Here is a 17,325-nt window from a genome sequence, read left to right on the forward strand (position 1 = left end):
CCTTTCGCCATTACTGAATATATCTTATGCTTGAACACACCAGCCATTGTTTATTACTTCGTATCTTTTTTGTAATCCATTAATATACTGCTGGATTGATTCTTTCACAATGCAGCCCGTGCACAAATGGATGGTTCGTCATATATATTTTCCTTGCATTAGGCATGGTATGTCTAAGGTAAAGTTCCCTCTTGCTATATATAAAAGAACATTTTATATGCAGATGATGAAAACTGTCTTAAGAATATTTTGCCTTTAGGATATTAGTGTAATATTGTAATTTTTCTTTCATGTGTAGTCTATAGTATAATAATATTAAAAAAATAAATGTTACATAATTGGTATAAAAATAAATGAATAATTTATACTTGCACGATTGGGGTATGTTTTCATATGTTTCCATTAAGAAATAACACGTTTGGACATCTTTTTAATATTGATCAAGTAAATTGTAAATATTCCTGACTTCTTTATCTCTGGAAAATATGACATTTATCTCTGCCGAGTTTTACCACCACCAAAAATTAAAGACTAATATTGGTGGAAGGTTTTCAAATGATAGACATTACTCAAACACATCATTTTCTCTTGTCACTTAGTATTTCTCTTTTGTATAGTACAGGCATATATCTACATTTGTATAGTACAGGCATATATCTACATGTCAACTGACATAATTAAAAAGAATGTTCGAGGAAATTCATCTGATTTGATGATGTTAATAATCCTTCTTGTCCTTAATTTCAGCTGTTTGTTGTCAACTTAGTTGTTTCTCCTTCACTGCTATATGGATTGAAACTTTAATTAAAGATCGATATATTGATTTCTTGGTTGCACATGTCTGTGTTTGATCTTCACAATTTCATACAGAATGCTGCTGTATTAATTGCTTTCCTGATTTCTGCCGTGTTCCATGAGGTGTGTGTATCTCTCTCTCATGCTATTTTATCTAATGAAAGAAGCTTGCATTATTTTCTTTTCTATGGTTTGAGAAGTTGAAGGAAGGTGATGTTGCCCCAGTCGTAGTCATTACCTCTGAAGTATTATTTTTCGTTTTACCCTTAACAAGTGGTGTGACTATTGGGGAAGGATTGACATATAAGACACAAATTTGTGACTGACTTCTAGATTTCTAGTTACCAAAAATCTCAAGTACCTGGCAGTTTCTAAATGAATTCTCATGTGACACACAAACAAATAATGTTCTGCTTCCTAATTTCCAACAAGTGTTTTCATTGTGACGGAGCTGAAATTAGAAACCATCTGTGGCATCTGAACTATGTCTTCAATAAAGCCTTTCATTTGTTTCTCCGTAGTAAAAATAGGATGCGGAGACAACAGCTTTTCAAGTTAATTGCCAAAGTTGCCTGAAGTTAACACCTTCGTTTATAATTCTCATTCGTCTGAATGTAGCTTTGCATTGCTGTTCCCTGCCACAAGTTCAAGTTGTGGGCTTTTATTGGAATTATGTTTCAGGTAAGGACTTATTTTCCATCTGACTTTGGCTATTTCAGTATATTATTCACACTTTGCCGAACCCTTCTCCCAAACCCCAACAAAATAATAATATTAAAAAAATTTCAGTCCCCCCACACGCTGGGCCAAATTTGATGATGATTGTCTTCCCTTTTCTCTAGGTTCCTCTATCCATTGTCACTAACTTCCTACAAAAGAAATGCAAAAGCTCAATGGTATTTCTCTCACGCATCTTATTTAAAAATTAGCTTAGTTATCTTCAAATTGGTTTTTAATTGTTATTTTCTTCATTCCAGGTTGGAAACATGGTGTTTTGGTTCACATTTTGTATTCTGGGTCAGCCTATGTGCGTACTACTATACTACCATGACTGGATGAACAGGCACAGGGAACATAACTAAACTAGAGTTGCATCATTAGCCGTTCTTAGGAGTGATCCTCCCCATTTTTGGCGTAAATTTGGTGTAGATATGTTCCTGGCTGTTTCATGTGGGAATTGTACCTTCACAGTAGTCCTATGAGGTGTTCATTCATCTTGATCTCTCTACTTGAAATCTTGAATAACTATATTGGGTAGTGATATCAATATGCAAGCAATTTTGAAAGCTAGCACTAACATCCCAAGTGCTAATGAACACTGTATTCAGTATGAAACTTATGTTACTGCGACAAGATGCTAATTTCAACTGTGATTTTCTTTAGGAAGTTGGACCAGAGTACCTTGTTGCTTACGTTACTAACAACAGTTAGAGCAAGATTACAATTTGTTGTTGCCGACTCTTGAAACATGAAATGGGGTGAATCAGGCCAGTAGGGAATGTCAACACTTACTTCCTTTGGGGCACATACTCCAAGCCAATTGTCCCCCACCCATCGAGGTGTTTATGAACCAATAAGAATTAGTCATTGCTTTTGATGATGACCAAATAGAACAGAGTGGAAAGAAAAAAGGAAACGAGAAGAACTAATCTATTTGTTATTTATTTATTTATTTATTTTTAAAGTTTATCGTAATTGATATAGACACCGAAAGTGTTGATACAAATAGCAGTTTTCTATATATCATACTAGAAGTTAAGGACAGTGACAAATGGTAACCTTAACAAATAGGATATTAGTTATGTAAATCCTTATAATAATACCTTTCTCGTTTTAGGACACCTACCACAATTCAACATCAGCAGTAAAAAGTTCAATCATGCTAAACTTCCCCATCCGACCAAAATGAAGGATTTAATGGTAGAGCTTGGAGTGTCTGAACTCTGAAGGACATCCTTTACATGGCAGGAGTTGCTTAACCAGATTTTTGGGTCATAGGTTCAAGAAATCACACTTATTTTGGTACTCAGTTCAGAGTTTACAATATTTGCATGGCAACGAGCTTCAAATCGTTATATTATGAGTTACAGAGACGTTGTGAGGTGAATGAATACATTTTGAGATGAAATATGTGACGTTTCAAAGCATATCTTTCAGTTCCGGACATGCGTAAATAAAAAAAAAAAAATCAATAATAAACCTTTTAGTTATTATTTTCATGAAGAGATCTGTGACACATACAAGTCTTTTTAGTATATAAGTGCATACAAGTTGGCACAAATCCAACAAAAACGACCTTCAGTTTAGATTGTGTAAACATGCGTTTTCCTAACTCTTGAATAACGCAAATGGTTCTTTTTCCTCAATCAAAACTGCAACGCTCAAAATTCAAACAAGGATCAAAATCTCTCAAAAATCTCTGAAAATTGTCGCGAAAAGTGAAGGAAGTTGCGAAGCTGAATTCGAAAAGAATTGTGAGAAAATGAAATAAGAAGATGAAGAAGAAGAAGCAACAGAAGATGAGGAGGAGGAAGAGGAAGTGTTTTGAATTATGCAGAACTTATTAGCACACATACACTGAAAATTCTTAAATAATATACTCAAATATTTTCGTGTTACACCTAAATATCTTCGTGTTACACTCAAATTTGCTGCAAATACAGAAAAATGTTTCATCTAATGCTGCATTTTTTTCTTCTTTTTTTTCCTTATTTCTTTCGTTCTTTTAGTTGAATGAATGTAAGTCAATCATCTTTCAAGTAACTTTGTAGCATTATGTGTTTCTTCTTCTTCTTTGTTTGATTTTTTTATTTTTATTCTTGTTACGAGAGTAAAGCAAGAAGAAACTCGGGAAGGTAAAACAAAAAGAAAAAGATGAATAAGAAACAAAGAAGAAGATGGTGATGATGATGAAAAAAAAAGAAGAAGCAGCATAAGATGAGGAGGAGGAAAATGAAGAGTTTTGAATTATGCAGAACTTATCAGCACACATACATCGAAAATTCTTAAAACAATTCAAATCATCAACGATGAACAACAATTTTCACAAACAAAAACAACATTATTCACCTACAGAATCATAAACTACTAACAAAAACATTGATTAGAATTGAACCATACCTCAGCCACTTGATTAGATTCAAAATAATAATAAACTCCATTCTGGTTCAATTGACAATCTGAAATTGAATTATTTATTATCTTCAACAACGAGATAACTGTTCAAAACTGATTTTAGAGCTTGATTTCAAAAACGTAGAGAACGAACAAAGAGAAATGCAGAGAACACAGAGATGAAAGAGAACGTAGATAAAAACGTTGAGAAAATTCATAAACGGAAACGAAATCTTTTCGAAAAAGGCAGTTATATATTGCGCGTTGATTGAAAAGTTAGTTAGATTAAGAGGCGCATGAGGTGAATTAGGGTAAAATAACTTGTATGGATTTGTATGGAAAAATAACTTGTACGTGGAGAATAATTGTTTCATGAAAGATGTTATTTTTTTACTAATAATTAATTTTAACATCCATTGTCTAAAACTTAAAAGAATTTAATGTGTATACTTTTATATTTGATTAGGTGCTAGGTTTGTTACACNTAGAATTTACAATTTAAAAATTTAAAGATAAAATTTGAATTAAGAAAGTTAAATTGAGCGCAAAGGTATAATGATTTTGGAAAAAAGAAAAACGTACTAGTGTTAAAATAACTGTACCGGCTTAAAACTGACCGGTACTGCGAGTGAGATAATTAATTATGAGTGAGGAAGATTAAGAAACTAAAATTTATAATTTGGGGGAGTAAAAATAATTAGGATACGAATTAAAACGCAAATCTTAAAGGTTTTGGTCTAAAATTGGGCCAATTGACTAAACGAGTGAACCGGGCTCAAGTGGGCCCAACCCCCCCGGCCCGTGTTTTAGTGTGTTCCCTGGATAGGAAGAGAGAAGAGAGCAAAAATCCTAACTCACTATTCCCCTCTAACTTCAATCACTCATAACTTTTGATTCAGAGCTCCAATTGACAAGTTGTTTGTGGCCACGTGTTTGTCTCGGAACTCTCTTCAATTTTATCTAAATAGTTTGGTGAGTAACTCAAAATCTCAGCTCCAGTTTCCCATTCAAAGATAATTTCGTGTTTGAGTATGGGTATTGAGGATTTTTTGTAATTTTGATGTTATAAGAGTTTTCTAGCTTATGTGCTTGGTGGTTTTCATAACCAATTTCAGTGGAGAAAGGTATGGATCTCTTTTTCTCTCTTGGTTAATCAATTTATGTAAACCCTAGTTTTTGATATTATGCTAACTTGTATGAATTAGTGTTAGATTGAGTATTTAGGAGCTTAGCTTGGTGAAATTGTGAAACTTGAACTTAGGGTATTGGTGTGAGCAAATTGAGGCTTGGTGAAACTTTGGAAAGGAAATCTTGGAAGCTTGGAATTGTGATATTAAGGTACGAGTTGTAGTTTCGAGTAGGTATTACGTAAGGTTATATGAAAACCTAGGTTACTTGCCCCTAGGATAGGTTGAATGGAATTTCATTGTTGATATGCTTGAATAATGATTAGTATGAGTATTTTATCGGTTGATGTGTTTTGGTATAAAATTAAGAATGGTAATAATGAGTTTTGGGATGAATTGAGAAGTGTTATGTATTGTTGTTGCAATTGGACATTGTAATATATATTGGTATGATTGAAATTGTGTTGAAATGAATGTGGTTTGAATTTTTATAATGGTGATGGATGTGGGATTGGGTCGGAGGCCGTGATAGGGTGATGAATTTCCTATGTGGTAAATTAAGGTAAGTGGTGTGAAATGTTGTATGAGAATGAGATATTTGATGATGACTACTTGTGAACTTTATTTGTATGAGTGTGTATGTTAAGGTTGTCTTGAGAAATTGATTAAATGGGTGTTGAATGATTAAAAAGGGTAGAGAATTGATAAACATATGTTGAGGGAGCTTAGAAGTGGTATTAGAATGGTTTTTGAACTGAATTTAAATTGAAATTGGTGAAAATTGTTATGCAGAAATGTTTGGGTGAAAATGAATTTTTGACGAAAATTGACGGGCCATGGCTTGGCCTTCAAACCTCTAAATTTTGTGGAATAAAATTTGGTTTGTCTATTTTGTGACGTTCAAAGAACGGACGAAAAATAATTTTTAATGAAAAAGTTATGAACGTTTGAAAATCTGGTTTCAAAATTGAATTTTGCAGAAGTTGCAAAATTTTGAGGTCATGCGTACCATGCGTATGCATGATGGACATTTCAGAATTTAAAAGATTTTATGCGAGTACTATGCGAGTACCATGCGTACGTGCAAAAGTAAATTCGCGCGTACGCATGAAGCATGCGTATGCACGACCACCCTGTTTTCAGAAAATGTGTTTTTAACTGTTTTAGCCTATCCAATCCACTTTTAACCCCCTTAAACCTCAATTAAGGTTTAATAGCTAGTTCTTAGGCTTTGAAATGAGTGCGAGCACTTTGAATGGCTTAAATTGATATTGAGGGAGATTGTGGAGTGGAGGATTTATATTAATGATGAGTTGATGTAAAATCCGAGAAATTAGTAAATAATTAGCCAAAAAATTAATTATTAATCTAAGAAATTAGAAAATAAAATTTTATAGTTTATTGTGATAGAGCTAATTAAAACAAGAATTTTGACACTAATATTAAAGAATTTGGCCCAAGATTGGACCGAACGGGTCGAACCGATCGAATCGGACCCAAACCAGACTCGTGGGCCCAACCCACTCACTTAAACAAATGAGCTCAGCTCATTTCTCTCTCCTCATGCATGTTGAAACGCTGAAACTCAGCAANNNAACACAAATCTTCACTTGATCTTCAATTTGAGATAATTTTTGATCTGGAGCTCCAATCGCCGCACTGTTTGTGACCACGCGACCGCAGTGGCAAGCTCTATAAAGCCCAGAAATTGATTAAGTATGGAAACCACTTTTCACTTTCAGTTTCCTCTTCCCTAAATTTCGAAATTTATGAACAAAGATGTTAAAAATTGTTTAATTTCGGTGTTTAGGTTCGAATTAGCTTGCGGATTTTGTTGGATTTGGCTCACTTGAGTTGTGGAAAAGGTAAAAACCTTAACCCTCTTGTGAAATTATTGAGATTTTGAGTTTAAGGATTAATTATAATGATATATATGGTTTAGGTTGAATGTTGTTAGTGAAAAATCAAATTAGAGGTCAAACTTGTGAAATTAGAACTTAATTGAGGAAATTGAAGCTTGGGATCAATTTTGAAAGATGAGGTTGATAGCTTGTAGTGCAGGGAACGCTTGAGGTGTTCCGGATTTATCGAAAAATCGGCCAAGGTATGATTTTGGTTTCTCATAGATAATATATAATGTTTTGTGAAAACATAGGCTAGATGACCATAGGATAGGTTGAAAATGTGGGAATATGTTAATGCTAGTAACCTTGATGGAAATGTGAAATCATATTGCGAATGAGTTGATAAATGATGATTTTGTTGAGTTGGTTGTAGGAATTGTGTTAATTAATTTTGTTGATGGGAGTTGATGAATGATTATTGATGAATATGAGTATTGATGATTGTTCATACCCTGGGTCGAGCTGTACGACCCGGGTTGATGGGCAACAATTCGACCGACCTCTTTAGGTCAGGACTACCGCCAAATCGCCAGGAGAAGCCCAAAAAGGGCCCAAACAGAGGAACGCGACCCAAGTCCAAAGGCAACCCAAGCCCAGAAAGGTAAAGGGCGGTTCCCTATAAAGATAAGATAACTCCACTCAAAGATAAGATAAGATAACTATCTTATCTCCAGAAAAGATCACTCTACAACATTATAAATACACTGGAGCACCCAGGTATAACTCATACTCTGATTCTACTAAATGCCTGCTTTAAACCCATGCTAACTTAGGCATCGGAGTCCCTTGCAGGTACCACCCCCCTCTGGTGATCAAGGATCAGCAGCACCACCAAGATCAACAAGCCGGACACATCAGCTCCAGCCACCACAATAGATCTCATCCGAGATCGACCTAACAGTTTCAGGTAACCCTTGGAACATTGGCGACGTTGCCGGGGAACCTGGAAGTCATTCCATCATCATGGCGGACAACCTTGATAATGACCACAACTTTGATTTGGAGAACAGAACGCCACATAAGAACGCAAATGTCATACCAGACGATACTTCTCAGCCTAACAAAGACAAGAATTCGCCAAGCACAAGAGTCTTGGAGGCACTTCAAGCTCAACAAGATTGCCTAAAACAATAATTAAATGGTTCGACACTTTGCCCCCCAGATCCATCACAAGTTTTGACGACTTGGCCAAGAAATTTCTTGCTAGATTTTCCATCCAGAAGGACAAAACCAAACATGCCCTGATCCTACTAGGGATCAAGCAAGGAGATCGGGAGAATCTTCGCAGCTACATGAAAAGGTTCAATAAAGCGTGCCGGGACATACAAAGTTTACCAACAGAAGCAGCCATTATGGGTCTCATCAATGGCCTACGAGAACGACTTTTTAGTCACTCCATATCAAAGAAACATCCAACATCTCTAAATGAAGTACAGGAACGAGCTGAGAAGTACATTAACATGGAGGAAAACTCTCGGCTAGGAGAAACCACATAATCTGGATTCTCCTACTCCTCCAGGGATAAGGATAAAGAATCCAAGAAAAAAGAAGATCAATACGGTGAGAAGCCTAAAAAATACAACAACTATACCCCTCTCCGGGTGTCTCTTGTGGATGTTTACCGAGAAGTATGCCATACTGAAAAGATCCTGCCACCTCGTCCACTCAAAAGTAAGAAAGAAGGAGAAAATCAGACAGAATACTGTGAATATCACCGAATCTACGGATATCCTACCAATGAATGCTTCGACTTGAAAAATGTTATTGAGAAATTGGTAAGAGAAGGACGACTAGATCAGTATTTAGCTAGCAAATCCGATGAGCCTCGGAAAAGAAGAAGGGACGAAGAAGTCGGACGAAGAGAACGACCACCTCACACCCCAGAGAAACACGTTCACATGATAAATGAAGGATTCGCAGGAGGAGGGATCTCAAAATCATCTCGCAAAAGGCACCTCAAAGAAATATATCATGTCGAGGAAGGAGAAGGATCACCCGACCTCCCTACTATTACTTTCACCAAAGACGATGCAGCAGGCGTCATCCCGGGACATGACGATCCTATGGTTATCACTATCATAGTGGCCAATGCAAACCTCCACTGTATATTGGTAGACCAAGGAAGCTCGGTAGATATCTTGTTTAAATCCGCCTTCGATAAACTCGGCCTGCAGGAGAAAGAACTTAGAGCATATCCGAATAGCTTGTTTGGACTAGGAAACACTCCAATCCCACCACTTGGATAGATCTCACTACACACAACCTTCGGAAAAGAAACTCGGTCAAGAACACTCAACATAGACTACATTGTAGTCGACGTAAGCTCAGCCTACAACGCCCTGATAGGTCGGGCAATATTGAACCAGCTCGCAGCAGTAGTTTTAACTCCACATTTATGCATGAAATTCCTATCTCCAGAAGGGATTGCTACGATAAAAGGAAATCAGAAAATAGCACGACGCTGTTATAATGAAAGTCTGAACCTTAGAGGCAAAGGGGACGAAATCCACACCATCGAACTCGGAGGAGTTCGAGGTCGGGAAGAACTTCGCCCACAACTGGAGGGAGAAATCGAAGAAGTCCAGATTGAAGACACCTCGGACAAAATAACAAATATTGGGGCAACCCTAAAAAAAGAGGTGAAAGAGCCCCTGGTACAGTTTCTAAGAAATAATGTCGACCTCTTTGCATGAAAGGCCGCAAACATGCCGGGCATAGACCTAAATCTAATGTGCCACAAACTGGTAGTATACCCAAGATCTCGGCCAGCACAGCAGAAGCATAGAAAACTCGGACCAGAAAGATCCCAAGCTGTGGAAGAATAGGTACAAGCCCTACTGGAGGCAGGATTTATAAGAGAAGTCAAGTACCCCCTATGGCTAGCCAATGTTGTCTTAGTGAAAAAGTCAAATGGGAAATGACGGATGTGCACTGATTACACCGACCTCAACAAAGCTTGCCCAAAAGATCCCTATCCACTACCAAATATCGATACTCTAGTGGATGCCTCCTCCGAATACAAATACCTCTCGTTCATGGATGCTTATTCAAGATACAATCAAATCTCAATGTATCCACCCGATTAGGAAAAAACCTCATTTTTAACTCCAAAAGCAAATTATTGTTATGTCGTCATGCCATTCGGACTTAAAAACGCAGGAGCTACTTACCAAAGATTAATAAACAAAGTCTTCGCAGACCATATCGGGAAACTCATGGAGGTATATGTAGATGACATGTTGGTAAAAATACAGAGTGAAGAGTTGCTACTATCTTACCTCACCAACGTGTTCGACACTATAAGAAAGCACGATATGCGACTTAATCCAGCAAAATGCACCTTTGCAGTAGAAGCTGGCAAGTTCTTGGGCTTCATGCTCACACAAAGAGGAATTGAAGCAAACCCGGATAAATGTCGGGCAATACTCGACATGAAAAGTCCGACATGCGTCAAAGAGGTACAACAACTCAACGGAAGACTGACAGCCTTGTCTAGATTTCTAGCCGGATCGGCCATAAGATCTCTCCCCTTCTACGCCATTTTAAGGAAGGGAAAGAGTTCGAATGGACAATGGAGTGTGAGCAGGCTTTCCGGGATTTTAAAAAATTCTTGGGACAACCACCTATTCGAACTCGACCACGAGAAGAAGAACCACTTGTACTGTACCTCACAGTAGGAAGTCGGGTGATAGCCTCAGCACTAGTCCGAGAAGAAGGGAATGGGAAACAACCCATATACTTCGCCAATAAAGCTCTCCAAGGGGCAGAACTGAACTATCAAAAGATAGAGAAGTTCGCCTACGCCCTCATACTAACTTCTCGACGACTTCGTCCCTACTTTCAAGCTCACTCCATCAAGGTTCGGACTAACCAGCCCATAAAAGGTATCCTACAGAAAACGGATCTAGCTGGAAGAATTTTACAATGGGCAGTCGAGCTATCAGAGTTCGATCTCCAATACGAAACTCGAACGGCCATCAAGTCCCAATATCTGGCCAACTTCATTGCTGAATACACGGACACTCCGGGAACTCCCACAGAATGGAATCTCTACGTAGACGGCTCCTCGAACAAAACCGGAAGTGGTGCAGGTGTGATAATAGAAAGCGACCAGGGAACCCAAATCGAACTTTCCCTCAAATTCGGGTTCCCTGCTTCAAACAACCAAGCCAAATATGAGGCATTACTAGCTGGTTTGAAGCTGGCTAAGGAAGTCGGAGCTCAAAAGCTTATCATCTTCAGCGATTCACAAGTAGTCACCTCACAAATAGCAGGGAGCTACCAAGCCAAGGATCCCACCATAAAAAAGTACTTGGAGAAAACCAGGGAATAGCTCAGACATCTGGGGGAATATGAGGTCTGCCACATACCTCGGGAACAGAATGCTCGAGCTGATGCACTCTCAAAACTAGCCAGCACCAAACCAAGGGGAAACAATAGAAGCCTCATCCAGGAAATACTACAGAACCCGACAATCTCGGAAGAAGAAAAGATCCTAGCCATAACAGGTCTGGATCAAGGATGGATGACTCCTATAATTAACTACCTCAAAACAAAAACACTCCCCACCGATAAGAAGGAGGCGAAGAGGTTAAAACAGGAGGCACAATACTACACCATCATAAACAATACTCTATACAAGAGAGTGATTTCAACACCCCTGTTATAATGTGTGCCGACTTCCAACACAAAGGAAGTTTTAGAAGAAATACACAGTGACATCTGTGACAACCATCTCGGAGCACAAGCTCTCACCATAAAAGTACTCCGAGCCGGATTTTATTGGCCGACTTTACAAAAAGAAGCAACAGAATTCGTAAAGACATGTCCACCATGTTAGAAACATGCTAATTTTCACATCGCTCCACCAGAGGAGCTCATCAGCGTAACCTCACCCTGCCTATTTGCAAAATGGGGACTCGACCTCCTTGGGCCCTTCCCTCAAGGATCAGGATAGGTCAAGTTCCTCATCGTCGGGGTAGACTATTTTACAAAGTGGATTGAGGCAGAACCCCTAGCTAACGCCACTGCTCAAAGAAGTCAAAAATTCCTATATAGAAACATTGTCACAAGATTTGGGGTTCCATACTCCATTACCACAGACAATGGCACTCAATTCACAGATGCTGGCTTCAGAAAATTAGTGGCTGACTTGAAAATAAAGCACCAATTCACGTCCGTAGAACACCCCCAAGCTAATGGAGAGGCAGAAGCCACCAATAAAGTTATATTAGCCGGGCTAAAACGGAGATTACAGGATGCAAAGGGAGCTTGGGCTGAAGAGCTCCCACAAGTCCTATGGGCATATCGGACAACTCCACACTCCACGACAAGGGAGTCACCCTTCCGACTAACTTATGGAATGGAGGCAATGATCCCAGTAGAAGTCGAAGAAGGGTCCCCCAGAACGATCTTCTACAGTGAAGAGGCCAACTCCCAATTTCAAAGAGAAGAGCTCGACTTACTTTCAGAAATACGGGAAAGAGCTCGGATCAGGGAGGAGGCGCTAAAACGTCGAATGGCCTCAAGGTACAATCAAAAGGTAGTACAGCGAAGTTTTGCCAACAACGACCTCATCCTAATCCGAAATGATATCGGAACAAGTCGACCTGGAGAGGGAAAACTGGCGGCAAACTGGAAGGGACCCTACCGAGTCATAGAGGTATCGAAAAGGGCTACTACAGGCTGTCCGAACTCGAGGGGCGAGAGCTACCAAGGTCATGGCATGCCTGCAACCTAAGAAGGTATTATAGTTAGGAGGTAATAAAGATCTTAGGATAAGGTGCACTCTTTTTCCTGAAAAGATTTTTTAACGAGGCGCCAAGCCAAGATCTATGAACTGCCTGACTTAGAAGGGTGGGCACCCACATGTATATATTTGCATATTTTCTATTTTGAATAAAGTTTTTTCAGATTTTCTACAAATCCTCTTTATCAATACGTATTAATCTGAAACGCAAAAATTCATCACCCGATTATAAAGCTACAGATCGGCAAAAGTGAAAACCAAACTCGCTGCTCGATCATGATAAGGTCGGCGAAGATGAAAACCAAATTCATCAAAGGTCAGGCCAAACGAGGATCAAAATCGGCAAGATAAAAAGCGACAAAAATAGAATAATGTAAGAAGTTATAAAAAGCGATCCATGAATATAGGCCTGACGAGGTCTGAAACCAAAAATGGATTGCTAGAAATAACTTAGAATGGACCGACATAAAAAAGTCGGACCAGATCAAAGCGACAAAAATTTATAAAAAGTAACCCATAGAAAAGGGGCTTGGCCAGCGCTGAAAATAGATTACTAGAAACAACTTAGAAGGGACCGACATGATGAAGTCAGCCCGACAAAGCTACAAAAAGTTATAAAAAGTAATCCATAAAAAGAGACCTGACAAGGTCCACATAAAATGGATTACTAGAAATAACTTAGAAGGGATCGACATGATGAAGTCAGCCCGATAAGCTACAAAAAGTTATAAAAAGTAATCCATAAAAAGAGACCTGACAAGGTCCAAATAAAATGGATTACTAGAAATAACTTAGAGTGGACCGAGATGAAGTAGTCGGCCTAAAGCCAAATTCCAAGCGACAGAGTTGTAAAAAAATAAACCTAAGATATTACTAAAAAAGCCTAGTGAAAGACATGCGCTAGAAGGGGCACGGCTCAACCATAACTTCACCAAAATCAACCTACCATGGGAGTACTACAAAGAATATGTCAAACAAAGCTAGCCTCAAAAGCCATTTCGACTAAAACGCAGAAAACAAAATAAAAGTATATCAAAAGAGGTCGGACATCAAGATGCCAACACTCTAAAGATGCCTGGAAGTGCTGAACAAAGCTACAAACAAAGCATATCACAAAAGAACAAGCTGGCATAATAAAAGGCTCAAGAGGCCACCTCAAGTGCTTAAAAAAAAACTACTTTGTTTTTCTACATAGAGTTGCTATAAAAAAAAGCAACTAAAATATCCAAGTCAAGCAGACCACAAGTTACAAAAATAAGAGTTCAAAAGCCCACAGACCGGGCTGTACAAAACATCAAATAAAATTCATCAAAGATCCAGGTTCTTATCGGGAATAGCATTCTGAGTCGATGAAGGATAGATGATCCTCGTAGGAATTGCATCTACAGTCCCATCATCCCGGTTCAAGATCTGGACATCAGGGTGGGACTCGGGCTGGCCGACTTCAGTAGTAGGAGTTGAAGAAGCCGGGGCAGCAGAGGCTTTGGCAGATAGCACAGGAGGAGGGTCTACATCTACATCGTCATCATCCGGGCCATCAGGGACAATCTTACCATCTTCTACAATGTTGTCCAAGCTGAATAGGTAAGGTCGAGCTCAGGCACAAGAACTCGAACCTGAGCCTTCAAATTCTCATAAGCAGCATTCACGCTACCTACAAGATGGCCCTGGAGCTCGGTATAGTCAGCCTGAGCAGACTCCAACCTCTCCCTGAGCTCTATCATCTCGCCATAAGTCAGAACATAGCTCTCCTTATGCTTTTGCGCCATCTCCTCAGCCAGGTTTGCAGAAGCCACCGCAGCAGTAGTCCGCGTCTTCTCACCTTCCAACTCCTTTTCAAGCTTAGCCACCTTCACCTCGAGCTCCTCCTTTAACCCCTTGATCCTGTCATATTCCGACTTGGCCTCCTCCATAAAAGCCTTTGTCACGTGAACTGGAACATCCTGGGCAGTCCAAAATAACGCTGCCCCCATATGTGCCATTTTTATACCGCTCCGGGTAATGAAAGGCTCAACAGTCTTCTGTCTTTTTGGAGGAGGGACGGCAGTAGGAGAAGAGGTAGCAGTAGAGGCCTAGGGAAGATCAACCAAGTGGACCTGAGGAGTAGGAATCATCTTCCTCGGTCCAGAAGTGCTCGATATTGGCTTTTTAGGAGGAACCTGAGAAGATCATTCTCCAGCCGCCTTAGCCAAGATGTTTTGGACAGCTGTAGCCTTTCTCGCCTTCTTAAAGGCCTTCATGGAGTCATTGTTTTTAATCATCTCTGAAAATACACAGCAAGAAACCAAGTTATAAATTGGAAAGAAAAGGAATAAAACTCGACAAAATAAACAAGCACAACATATACAAAAGAAGTCGACCACTACCCAGCTCAGCTCGGAGAAGTGAGGGATCCCCTAGGAATTTCTTTGTATCAAGATGGGGAGGCTGCCCCCAGTTCTCTTCCAACACAGTTACAAAGGCTTGCTCAACCTCATCCAACATCTCCCAAGTATATCTAGACACCACTACATTCTTTTTCCATTCTAAAGGAAAGTTGGGCTCGCCATTTTCATCCAAAAAGAAAGGCCGGGCTCCTTCAACAGCTCAGACCTTGAAAAAATAGTTCTTGAAATCGCGAAAAGATTCATCATACATCGAAAAAACTTTCTTTTCCTGGGCAGCTCGGAAAGATACCCAAGCAGCCTTCTTCTTAGCCACCCCGGGTTTAGTCAAAACAAAGAGATAAAGAAAAAGGGTTTGAGATGGTTTAACATCCAACTCTTGACACAGTAATTGAAAGATCTTAAGGAAGCCCCACGAATTCGGGTGAAGCTGGGATGGAGATACATTGCACGACCACAACAAATTGGTCTCAAAAGGAGTAAAAGGAAAAATAATGTTCAGCTGGCTGAAAAAATAGTCATAGGCATAAAAGAAGGGACACTCCCCCTGGACCGAGGTCAGGAAACAAACCCTCTCATCGGGATCAGGTGCTACTAGCTCGTAATCTTTCTCCTGTTCCTGACTACTACAAATCCTGTGATGTTTCCTCAGCTCTACATAATACTCAGCATTTACCACAGAGACACACATCAACACGAGGGAGTCCAGCCAGTCTAACATGCCCTCGGGGACTTTGAAAGAGGTCTCGACAATATTTTTGCGAGACGACATGGGTCAACTAGTCCTACAGTAAGAAAAAGAAAATAGGTTACTAACCAAAGCAGCTCGGACAAATATGGATATAACTTGGGCTAAAGCATACAAACAGCAAAAGGAGACCCCAGGACTCACACCAAGGTCCAGGGGCACCTTTGGGGGCAACAACAGAGTAAGGTTTCAGGAAAAAAGAGTGCGACCTACATCCCGACATCCCTCAAACAAGAAAACAACCCTCCTTTGACAACGATATTCCACAAGAAGAAACACAAAATAATATATCAGATTCATCACCTTTTTATAGCCTATCAGCAAAGCAAATTATCAAACATCAAAGCATGCAAAGGAGAAATCATCAAAGGTGCAAATCAAGAAAGATACAATCAGAAGCAATAAACAACATGCAAAACCCTAAAAAGCATCAACTATCAGGGAAAATGCCAAGAGGCGTACATAAGTCGAAGGAACTATAAAAAACATGCATCACAGTAACAATCAAGAATGACGATACAAAAAGGTTCAAGCTTTCCAATATGAATTCAAGCAAGATCAAAACTTTTCCAAAAAATAAAACAATGCAAGCAGAAAGAGGAATAGTAAAAGAAGAAAGAAAGAAATAGAAAACCAACCTGAAAAGAGGAGGAGACGATGAACACTGAGAAGTTGAAGCAACAACGAGGCCAAAGATCACCTTTCAAAAGAACAAAGCACCAAACAGTCACCAACGGCGCCACAAGGAGAAGCGCGAAAATATAAAAAACAAAGAGTCCCAGGCAAACCAGAAAATAGAAGGGCAAAAAATGGAGTTTCAGGAAGCAAAAGAGAGAAAGCGGAAAGCAAAAGTCTTTTTTCAAAATAGAAAGAGGGAAGAAAACGGCAAAAAAGAGGAGTTAGTAGGTTATTAAAAACCCTCGCACGTTCCCAAAGCAAGAAACGTGCGTTTTCAAAACTAAAAAATTAAAAACACTTCGCATTCAAAAAGGGAGAGCTCTACAAAAAGAGATCGACGATGCTCAAGCTCGGCTTTTTCCAAAGAAGGACTCGACCTCCAAAAGACCACGCTCGAGCAGGGGCACTGTTCATACCCTGGGTCGAGCTGTACGACCCGAGCTGATGGGCAACAATTCGACCGACCTCTTCAGGTCAGGACTACCCGACCTCTTCTAAAAAGAGGTTGGCCAAATCGCCAGGAGAAGTCCAAAAAGGGGCCAAACAGAGGAACGCGACCCAAGTCCAAAGGCAGCCCAAGCCCAGAAAGGTAAAGGGCGGTTCCCTGTAAAGATAAGATAACTCCACTCAAAGATAAGATAAGATAAGATAACTATCTTATCTCCAGAAAAGATCACTCTACAATATTATAAATACACTGGAGCACCCAGGTATAACTCATACTCTGATTCTACTAAATACCTACTTTAAACCCATGCTAACTTAGGCATCGGAGTCCCTTGCAGGTACCACCCCCTCCGGTGATTAAGGATCAACAGCACCACCA

At 39.5% G+C, this 17,325-nt stretch overlaps 1 protein-coding gene across 1 annotated transcript in view; it reads left to right on the top strand.

The window, feature by feature from the left end:
- The window catches only part of LOC107630508 (diacylglycerol O-acyltransferase 1A), a gene marked incomplete in the record, with an annotated part of 8,092 nt that extends 5,629 nt beyond the window's left edge, over positions 1 to 2,463 (top strand). The window contains 5 exon segments of the mRNA XM_016333662.2: positions 116 to 178; positions 871 to 918; positions 1,414 to 1,476; positions 1,638 to 1,691; positions 1,773 to 2,463. Coding sequence (XP_016189148.1) covers positions 116 to 178; positions 871 to 918; positions 1,414 to 1,476; positions 1,638 to 1,691; positions 1,773 to 1,877 — 333 coding nt within the window.

Source organism: Arachis ipaensis, chromosome B03, assembly GCF_000816755.2.
Source record: "Arachis ipaensis cultivar K30076 chromosome B03, Araip1.1, whole genome shotgun sequence".
Taxonomy (NCBI): Eukaryota; Viridiplantae; Streptophyta; class Magnoliopsida; order Fabales; family Fabaceae; genus Arachis; species Arachis ipaensis.